We start from the raw sequence: 11,538 nt of genomic DNA, 5'->3' as shown, positions 1-11,538 counted from the left end.
AAGGAAGGAAGGAAGGAAGGAAGGAAGGAAGGAAGGAAGGAAGGAAGGAAGGAAGGAAGGAAGGAAGGAAGGAAGGAAGGAAGGAAAAAAGGAGGAAATGATAAGTGGAAGGAAGGAAGTTAGAAAGGAAGGAAACTATAAATTTAGCATTTATAAAGTGCTATGTTAAGCTGTGGGGATACAAATACAAAAAAATCAAGACATTCTAATAGGAGGAAGACAACATATAAAGGTGAACTGAAAGGGAAAGGGAATAGTACTTATATGGGGTGGAAAGAATCAAGGCAACTGCTAAGGAAATAGAAGACATAATGGGAAATAGTATAGAGGCCCTAGCAACATACTTTTGTAGCATTAGGAGTCTTTTTTTTTTAAAGTGAATATTCATTTTCCAATTTCTCTCTTTGTTTTGGGGGTTTTATACTTACTTATCAAATTTGCTTAAGGCAAGGGAATTTATAATTATCATGTAACCCCTGGTTCAAGATCTCAACTCTAAGCTGATATAGAATATAGTAATAACGCAGTAAATATCCAATCCCCTCTCTGGGCACCAGCCCTTAGAAATAGCTAGAATTTCTACTCTTTGTCTTGCTAGGGATCCTGTTCCTATGCAGCTTCCTTCAATGTGGCTCACAAATATTTAAGAAATAACCGGCTTATTTAAGACAGGAATAAAAAAGGGGGGGAATGTAAGCATTGTCTACTTCAGGATTTTTTCTCACCCCGAGTTTTCAAAATTATTGCTCCTAACTCAGAGTCCCATCTCCATCCTACTTGAGAAGGATTTCAGTAGGACTCAGCTCAATGCATAACTCTTTGTCTCTCTTGGGGCTGGTCACCACTCCCCTTCTTTCTGTAGGGGTCACCACTCCTGTCCTGGACTCTCTGATCTTCTCTCTGTCCATTGTGTTTACAATCTCTGTCCCATATCTCACTCATTGGTCTCATAGGAGACTAACAATCACTATACTAGGTGTTCATATACACAAAATAGCATAGGATGGCAAGTTTCCCCCAGTCCCAGGGTTCAGGTACCAGTTCCAAAGAAAAGCCTCAAGGCTCTCTCAAGAGGTAATCCTACTACCAATATGATTTGGATTATTTATAAAATTTTTGGATTAAAAACATATACAGAGTCTAGTTTCTTCATTTTCTATGTTGAAAGGATAGCAGAGCCCATCTCACAAGTTGTAGAATCATAGATTTAGAGTAGGAAAGGCTTTAGGGATCATTTAGCCCAATCACCATATTTTGCAGTTGGGTAAATGGTGATCAAAGAGATGAGTGACTTGCCCATGGTTATGGATATAGCAAATAGCAGATAGAAGATTTTACTTCAGAGAATCATATAATTTAAGAGTTTGAAAGGATCTCAGTAATCACCTGCTCCAAACCATTGATGAAAAGAATCCCCACTAAAACCTATCCAACAAGTGGTCATTCAACCTCTGCTTAAATATCTCTAAGAGAAAGCTGCCACCTCTCAAGGCAGCCCATTCCATTTTGAACAAGTCTAATTGTTTTTCAGATAGGTGGTGCAGCAGATAGAGTTCCAGGATGGATTCAGTAAGACACGTCTTTCTGAGTTCAAATCTGACCTCAGACATTGACTAGCTATGGGACACTGAGCAAGTCATTCAACCTTGTTTACCTCAGTTTCCTCATCTATAAAATGAACTGGAGGAGGAAATGGCAAGCCATTCTATTATCTTGGCCAAAAAAACCCAAATGGATCATGAAGAGTTGGACCTGAATGAAATGACTCAACTACCACAAATTGTTGGGAAGTTTTTCCTTATATCTAACCTAAATCTGTCTCTCTGCAACTTCCACCCATTGCCAACCCTGAACCTTCTTTTCTTCATCTATAAAGTGAGTCAAATAAAAATTATATCACTCTTGGTTCTGATTTTTGGGACCAAACAGAACAAATCAATTCCTTCTCCACAGGATAGCTCTTCCAGATATTTGAAGACTAATTTTATGTGTCTCTTGAGTCTTCTCCAGGATGACTGAGCCTAGTTCCTCCAACTAATATCACAAAATCTGAACTCAAACCCCTTGACCATCTTGACTAAATTCCTCAGGACACTCTCCAGATTATCAATATTCTTCTTGAAAAGTGACATCTAGGAGAGAGAACAATGCTCCATATGAAGTCTTAAAGTTCTATATAGATGTCAGTTGTTTTATAATTATTATTTTTATTGTTAAAATGCTTACTAGTTTTATGATCTTGGGCTAGTAACATTTCCTCTTTAAGCTTTAATTTCTCATCAATTAAATGGGTAAATTAATACTAATAAGTCCATGCACACAGATTAGTTATGAGGTTCAAATGAAATAGTGTGAGGAATTGTTGTTATTTAATTCTAATAAACATAATAATGAGAGGAGTAGTGAATAAAGAAATGGCCTTGGAGCCAGGCAGAAATGCTTTCTGGCCCTACCTCTGACATATATTGTTTGTGTGATCCTGGACAAGTCACTAAACTGCCGAGTGCTCCAGTCAACACTCCAAGGCTATAAGTTGCATCAATGGAGGGAGTTTCCTCATTAGATAATACTCCATTCCAGTGAAATTATAACTTCAGCCTTTATCCTTATACTTAATCATAACATATTTACAGAGGCAATGAGTTATTCTAGAAAGAACAAGTGTGTCCTAGGAAGTGTTTAACAACAGATATTCCAAAAGACATGATATAGCTTATATTTAATCTATATTAATGATATTTTCACCATCACTTTCTTAAGTCTAGACAATTGGCAAAACAGTAAACCAAGTCCTGATTTGTAACAGCACTTGCCTATTTCCAAGATATAAATACTCACATTGAAAATCTAATAATTAGCTCTCCTAATCCAGTTTGAGCAGGCTCCAGCACACCCCTAGAAAAAAAGTCCTATGTTTTGAGTCAAAGACATGAATTCAGTTATGTGATCCTGGGCAAGTCACTTAACGCCTTTGACTCAGCTTATTTAACTTTAAATTGGAAAGTATAATATTTGAAGAATCATTGTGAGAAAAGGACTTTGTAAGTCTTTTTTTTAACTACCTTCCATCCTAGAATCAATACTGTGTGCCGGTTCCAAGGTAGAAGAGTGGTAAGAGTAAGAGCTAGGCAATGGGGATTAAGTGATCTGCCCAGAGTCCCACAGCTAGGAAGTGTCTAAGGACAGATTGGAACCCAAGATATCTGTCTCTAGGACTGGTTCTTTATCCACTGAACCATCTAACTGCCCCTCATCTGTAAGTCTTAAAACACTGTAGAAATTAGAGGTAAGATTATTGAGACTAAGGAACCCTAAAAATGATATGGAATATTATAACAGCTATTCAACAGCCATCTCCCTAAGATAGATGGTGAAAAAAATCAGGCAAACTGAGTTTGTGGAATTTCTATATAGAGATAAAGAGGACATAGAAATTAAAGATAGAAAATTAGCCTTTGCGTGAGCAGACAAATACATGCTCATTTATTTCAGTTTCCATATTGGGGGCTGGGAGTACCAGTTACCAGACAGACTTATCCCAATGGGTGTCTGAGTGCCACCTGAACATATGGGAATAAACCTCTTTGGCCTCTTCTTTTCTGCAAATGAGATCACAGCTACTGATTTCCCTACCTTTTCTCCAGTAATTCTATCTTTTAACATAATCATATTTCTATCAGGTTGGCAGCAATCAAGATTCAGAACAAATTAAGCAATTAAGAAATAAATGCAGTCTTCATTTTTTTCCTAAAGAAGTGACAGACATGGAAAGAGAGAGGAGAATGTGTTTTTCTTTTTAACCACCTTCTTTTTTAACTTTAGAAACTTTATGGTCTCCTAATTTGTAGCAGAAAGTCTTTCTCCATAGGTAAACTAGGTAAACTATTGTTGCTAATTACTAGCACAGGCCCCACCATCTTTGTTTAGAGGATCATGATGGTTACTAGCATTCTCATCAGAAAAAAAAAGCTTCCATTCATAGTGTTAGTGGAGCTGTAAATTAGTAAAGCCCATTTTTGAAAGCAGTTTGGATTTGTGCAAATACGGTGTTTAAAAAAAGTCCAATATCCTTTTTTGACCCAGAAAATTCACTTCCAAGCATATATAGAACTAGAAACAAAGTGGATGCCCATCACTTGGGAAATGGCTAAACAAATTGCAGAATATTACTGTGCTATAAGAAACAATAGGGAGAATAGAGAAGCAAGGGAAGAGCTATGTGAAATGATGCATAGTAAAAGTAAGCAGAGCTGAGATAACAGTATGCTCAATGACTACAATGTTGTTAATAGAGCAACAACAACAAAACAATCAAAAATAAATGTTGAAAATGATCAAACTTGGCCCCCCCCAAAAGATATACGAAGGATCCACCTCCATCCAATCCCTTTTCTCAGTCTCTTTTGTTGGATCTTCATCTGTGTCATGCCTACTAACTGTAGCATCCCCCAAAGCTCTGAGTCCATCTTCTGTTTCCTTTCTATACTTTCTCCTCTGGTGAGCTTTCAGGGATTCTGTGATCATCTCTGGACAAACGATTCTCAGATCTATTTATGTGGCTCTAGCATCAAGTCACATCACCAAATGCCTATTGAACATTTCCAACCAGATGTCCAATAAGCACCTCACACTCAACCAGTCCAAAATAGACTTTGTTATATTCCCTCTCCCCCTCTTATTCTCTTCTCTTCTGAATTTCTTTATTACTGTTGAAAGAATCACAATCCTTCCAGTCATTTCAAAATCTGTCACCCCTGACTTCTCTCTCTCTCTCTCTCTCTCTCTCTCTCTCTCTCTCTCTCTCTCTNTCACCCCTGATCTCTCTCTCTCTCTCTCTCTCTCTCTCTCTCTCTCTCTCTCTCTCTCTCTCGTTCGCCCCACATGTCCAGGCAGTTGCCAAATCTTCTCATTTCTTTCTCTATTACACCTCTCACATACATTCTCTTTTCTTCATTCATACAACTACCATACTAATTTAGATGATTACCATCTCTTGCCTAGAGTACCTAATTCTTCTCCCTTGTAGCAGATAGGTGGCATAGTGAATAGAACCCCAGGTCTGGCATCAGGAAGACCTAAGTTCCAGACAAATCAATAGTTGCCTCAGTTCCCTCATTTGCAAAGTGAGGATGATCCTATATAGCACCTACCTCCCAGGGCTATCATGAGAATTGAATGAGATAATAATTGTAAATCATTTAGCACAGTGCCTGGCACATAGTTGATGCTCTGTAAATGTTTCCCATTATTATAGTATTATACCAATTCATTCCCAACTCAGCTGCCAAAGGGCAGGCCTATACATGTCATCCCCTTAATCAATAAATCCCAGTGGCTCCTTATTTTTTCTTTGGCATTTAAAAATTCACAGTCTGGACTCTTCCTTCCTTTCCAGTCTTCTTACATTCCACTGTCCTTCACATACCTGGATACAACCATACTCACCTGCTTGCCATTCCTTGCACATGACACTCCATCCATCTTCTGTCTCTTTCTTTGTACTGGCTTTGAGATTTTCCACAACAGAACACGTCTTGACTGTCACATGATTGACTAGAAGGTGGCAAGAATACAAGAGACTGTTATAGTTATTGTTTGATGTTCTCCAAAGGCATTTTTCTTCATAAAATAAAATCTAGCCTTGAAATCTGCTTCAACAAGGTCTCTATCACAAATGTGATAAGACCAAACAAGAGCCCTGGATAGATGCCACCACAGAGGTCATTTTGTTCAATAATCCTGAATTAAAGAATAGTTGACTAAAATCTAGAAAGGCATAAAATTGGAACCACGTTCCCCAATAGTGTTCCCCAGTATCAGGGAGGATGTCCTCTGCCAACTTCAACCTGAAGAGAGATTCTCTATAGCTGGTAATGTTCTCCAGAAGTTCCTTTTTGCAGATGACAATGTACTGCTTCTATCAAGCCCCTCAATTCTTTAGCTTCTTCATAATGATCCATATTTACTCAAAAGAGATTGGCCTATTATGCTACACAGGAAGTTATGGTAAAAGCATGTTGCTCAGATTATAATATCCAGCTGGATGGGCAGCCCATTGTGAAATAAGTCTAACAGTGCTTGCATCTTTGGATAGTCACTGTTCTTGGACAGTGAGCTGGACCCAAAGGTAAACAGGGAAGTGAAACCAAAACAGATCTAATTTGGGAGATTGTACAGCATTTTCAATGATTCTCAACTGCTCCGGGAGTATCTTAAGACCAATATTTTCCCACAGATACTTTACAGTTGTAAATCATGGCATGACTCACCAAAGGAAAAAAAGTTTTCTTCATTATTTTTGACTGTAGGTACGAATCCTTTCTATCTTCTCTATTTTGTATTTTAAAAATTCCATTCCATTAGCTATCTAGCTATCTAGCTTGCAAGGGAAGTGAGTGCTCCCAAAGGAGAGCTAGAAATAAGGCAAATCCAGATGTTCCCAGGACACGAGTACTGTGTAGGGACAATAGAGAACATGTTAATAATTGAGAACTACAAGATTAAGGGCAGCATGGAATAGTGGTGACAGTGCTGGTCTTGGAATCAAGAAAATAAGGATTCAATTTCCACATCAGATACTTCTCATCTATGGGACCACAGAAGGTGCCTTAATTTTTCTGATTCAGTTTCCTCACCTATTACTATAGGAAACTGAACAGAATGACCCAAAGGTACCTTCTAGATCTAATTCTATTATCCAATAATCACAGAATCCAAGCTATTTGCTGTCAATCAACACCCAGGTAATACAATTAGTGACCATAATAATGACGAAAATAATAATAGTTGACATTTATATAGCATCGTAAAGTTTGTAAAAATCTTCTATATAGATTCAGGGAATGAAAGCGATCAGTAATTTCATTAATGTTGGCATTATTCTAGAAATAAGATACAAATAAATCTAGGATATTTTTTCTCCTTGGGATAAAATTGAATTTTAAAAATAGAACTAAGGAGCACATAATTCATTCCTAAACTCTGTACTTTAAATAGCTGGCTCCTCACTTTCAAACTCCTCCTTTAACTCCACAGAATCCTGGAATTTGAAAGAACCTTCTAGTGCTGATTATTCAATATGTTCCCATTCAGGAGGAAGGAGGGAAATTCAGCCATTATTCCTTTGGAGAATTTAATACCCTCACAATCAATTAACATAATCCAATCAAGAAAATTCTGTTTGCCTTTTAACAAGGAGTGTCAGTAGGCTGACTTTAACTTTCCACATTAAAACACAAAGTAGGATTTTAAGATGCTGGATTTGACCTTCAGTGGCCTAGGTGCCCATACCTGCTCTGTTCTATACTGCCTGTGTGACTTTAAACTAGTCACTAGGTTCACCTCCCTGCTCTGCTCTATACTGCCTATGTGACCTTGGGCAAGTCACTGGGTTCCCATCCCTGCTCTGCTCCATCCTGCTTATGTGACCTTGGACAAGTCTCTGCCCCCTCTTTGAGTTTCAATTCCTTCATCTGCAAAATGAAGGGCTAGATTACCTCTAAGGTCCTTTTCGGTTCTATATCCTATGAAAAGAATTATTGAACTATGAAATTCTGTTTATATATACGTAAATATGTGGGCAGCAGATGTCTGGACCAAAACTTACAATTAGAACAGTTGTTATTGTTGTCATTTTCACTGCAACACATCTAGGTATGCAAGTCAAGACACAGCCTAAATTGGAATTTCTAGTCTAAGCAATAATAACCCAAACATCCCATTACTTCTATGGCTGTTTCCATTTTCACAGACACTTTCTGCCTCTGCTATAATTAAGCTTTTTTTTAAGAGTGTATCAGTTAAGAGTAGAATAGGTTTCTTTTCCCCATGTGTTCTAATTCACATTTTCTTCTCACTCCTGAACCAGCATTTCTGTACTCACACTGCTGAGTTGCTGAAAGGTTTCAGAAGCTTTTCTTTAAGTGCTGAGGCTGGCTTGAAATTGCCTGTATTTGCATTCAGTATTCAGCTACACACTTAATACTCTTTACTGTATTTTGACCAAAAGGAGAAGTCATAGGATCATAGTTTCAGACTTGGAAATGATTTTAGAGGTCATTGGATCCAACCTTCTCATTTTACAGATGAGGAAACTGAGGCTGACAGAAGAAGTGAAGTGACTTGTCCTAGGGTTATATACCTTATAAGCACCTGAGGCAAGATTTGATTCCAGGTTTTCTTCATTCCAGGTCTAATATTTTAGCTATTAAACCGTGCTTCCTTTTTTTAAAAAATGGAAAATGTTAGCTAGATGCTGCTTATCTTTCAGTCATTCCAACTCACAAGACCCCATTTGAGGTTTTCTTGGCAAAGATACTGAAGTGCTATACCATTTTACAAATGAGAAAACTAAGGCAAAGAGGGTTAAGTGACTTGTCCAAGGTCACACAGCTTGTCAGTGTTTGAGGCCACTCATGAAGATGAGGCTTCCTGACTATTGGTCCAGCACTCTTTTTTAAAACCCTTACCTTCCCTCTTGGAGTGAATACTGTGTATTGGCTCCAAGACAGAAGAGTGGTAAGGGTAGGCAATGGAGGTCAAGTGACTTGCCCAGGGTCACACAGCCGGGAAGCGTCTGAGGCCAGATTTGAACCTAGGACCTCCCATCTCTAGGCTTAGCTCTCAATCCACTGAGCTACCCAGCTGCCCCCTATAGGTCCAACATTCTATCCATTGAGACACCCAGCTACCTTGCTTTCACAGAATCACCTAACCCCATAATAGGACTGAAGCTTAGAAATCAACTCATACAATGTATAATATTCTCCACATTGATCACCCACTATTTGCAATTTATGTTATCCAAAATGTGTTTACAACAAGTTCAATAAATGTATATTTTGTACTGTGTACCAGTTTCTGGTCCCAAAGAAAATGTGTGAATTTAGTTTCTAATTTTTTAAGATGTACTTTCTGTTTGGACTCCATTGAAGAATTGCATTAAGCTTATAGAATGGCTACAGGTTGTATATGGGAAATGAGACTTAGAAATAATTTATAGTTTGCCTCCCCCCAAAAAAGGTACCACTAAGTAATAAACAGACAATTGCATAAAAAAAAAGAAATCAACTCATATACTCACCCATAACTTCCTTGAGGACAGGCACTGGTTTTGCTTTTTCTTTCCCTGGCCAAGCACTGGAGATCACAATTGACAAAGGATCTACTCTTCAACACCAATCAGTCAATCAAGCCATATCTGTATTAAATGCCAGATACTGAAGACACAATGTCAAAAGTGAAGCAGTCCCAACCATAAAAAAATTTACCTTTTTTGGAGAGAAACCACATATAAATAAGTAGATAAATCCATTATGTTCATTATAAATACAAGGTAGGGAGGCAGCCAGATTGCTCAGTGGTTTGAGAGCCAGAAGGTCCTGGGTTCAAATTTGGCCTCAGACACTTCTTGGCTGTGTGACCCTGTACAAATCACTTAATTCTCATTGCCTAACCCTTACCACTCTTCTGCCTTGGAACCAATATTCTATATTGGTTCTAAGAAGGAAGATGGGTTTTTTTTAAATAAATAAATACAAGGTAAATATTTGGGAGAGGGGAAACAATAACCATGGGGAGAGGGATAAATCAGCAAATACATTCCCTAGAAGTACACCTAGAGACTTTCTGCTTCCCAAGGCAATATAGAGAATGCCTCTTAAATAAGAATTGTGCAGCCAGAATAAGATTCTAGTCACATTTACAGTTTTAAGTCAAAAGGAAAACATAAATTGCAACCCCAGGATACTAGGAGACCTCTTCTTTCTGCTAAACAGTGACCTTTCCCTCCTGCAATCTATAATCCAGACTGGTCTTGAAACATTGATGACCTGAGAGCCAGATACAGTAATGGAGCCTTGTTGGGCGTGCTCCTGGTGAAAGGCTGATCATCTTTCACCGGTGAAAAGGTGCATTAGTACAGAAATGTTGGCACACAGCATGGCCTTTTATCGTGCCAAAGGCAGCCCCTTGAAAATGCTCCAGGACAGCCACTGATATCTATCAGGACTAGTCATTGCCTCAAAGGGACCAGTTATCTGGGAGGGGGTCCTGCCTGGCACATCATAGGAGCCTAGACTTAGAGCAGGAAGGAACCTTTGAGGGTATCCAAGCTAACCTCCTGTCTGTTTTACAATTGTGGTAAATGAGGCATCAGAGGGGTTCAGAGATTTGCCTAAAGCCATATTGGAAGTGAATGGCAAAGTTAGGATTTAAATCCAGGTCTTCTGACTTTTAAATTCAGCTCTCTTTCCATTGCGCCATGAGCTATTCTTCAGATAAATAGTGTAGTATAGAGAGAGGGGGTCATATAGTTTTTTCAAGCTTTGGCTCAGTTCCAAAAGCTGTTAGGAGTTTGGAATCTTGAGGAAAAGTCAGTTGATTAGGGTCTCCCGTGGAGGGAGGTTGTCTGATCAGCCGCGCTGCCTCCTTACCTAGCTGTAGTATTGAAATTTAGCCTAGCTTTGATATATTTACTTAAGAAATTATTATTTAGGATAAACCCTTTATATCTTCCTTCCCAATATCATTTCCTACCTTCCCTCCCTTACCTTATATGTCCGTGGAGTTAATAAGGAGAGTAATTGGAGAGGAGTTCAAAATCTGTGAAGGGTTGTTATTTGACAATACTAGATATAAAGAAACTAGTCAGTCATCTTTTATTCCCTTTAGTTATCAAAAGTATTTTGTAAGTTGAGTTAAAGACAGGTCCTTACTCAGACTCCATCTCTGCCTCCCTTCCCCCACCTGAGGTTCCTGAGACAACTGTTAGGGCTTCCTTTGAACCACTTTCCTGACACATCAACCTTTAAAGATAATAAACCCTTTTGTGTTTCAACAGACCTATTAGTATAATTTGTCAGTTAGTTATTAAGAGAGGGAAGAAGAGGGAAAGAACGAACATACTCTGGGCTTGAAGGGAAGCCGGGTATCCATCTTGGAGGAAGGTGTAACTTCCTCCAAGGAACAAGTCCCTTCCTGTGAAATTAACTAAACCCTGTTTGTTAATTTCAGTCTAGTCTATTTCCCTCAGCCTGTGTTTGAGTCTAAGTCCCAGTCTGTAAAGCCTGCTGTTTGTTTAGTTTAATTTCTCCTCTCCCTGAATATCTCTGTTTCCCTTCTGTGTTATACTCCTGACTTCAGCCCTATTATATCCTGAATCTCCTTAATCCCAGCCTACCTGTAACCGAGATTACCCACTTAGCAAGTCTCTGACAATCTCCTTTCAAATTCCCTTATCCCACACACCTTTGCCTCAAATTATCCCCATTACAACAGGTAGATAAATCATCAGTTAATAAATAAGAATCTTTCATGTTCAGGCACTGTGCTGAATGCTAGAGAAACAAAAAAGGGAAAAAACATCCATGCTTGACAGATAGATGAAAGAGAGAGAAGGAAGGAAGGAAAGGGAAAGGAAGAAGGAAAGAAAGAATGGTGATATATAGATAGAAGTAAGTAGATAAAAGGAAGAAAGAGAAGGAAGGGGAAAGGAGAAAATATAAGGGAAGAAGAAAAGAAAGGTGGTAGATAGATAAA

At 38.5% G+C, this 11,538-nt stretch overlaps 1 protein-coding gene across 1 annotated transcript in view; it reads left to right on the top strand.

Annotated features, from left to right (window-relative positions):
- Window positions 1-11,538, top strand: part of PEX5L (peroxisomal biogenesis factor 5 like) — a 200,657-nt gene that overhangs the window by 120,045 nt on the left and 69,074 nt on the right. The window contains exon 4 of the mRNA XM_044669564.1: window positions 3,206-3,256. Within this exon, the coding sequence (XP_044525499.1) occupies window positions 3,206-3,256 (51 nt within the window). The remainder of the gene's footprint in view (window positions 1-3,205; window positions 3,257-11,538) is intronic.

The sequence above is a fragment of the Gracilinanus agilis genome, chromosome 3 (assembly GCF_016433145.1).
Source record: "Gracilinanus agilis isolate LMUSP501 chromosome 3, AgileGrace, whole genome shotgun sequence".
Classification (NCBI taxonomy): Eukaryota; Metazoa; Chordata; class Mammalia; order Didelphimorphia; family Didelphidae; genus Gracilinanus; species Gracilinanus agilis.
Note: the sequence above shows the minus strand (reverse complement) of the source record. Positions and strands in the feature narration are given on the sequence as shown.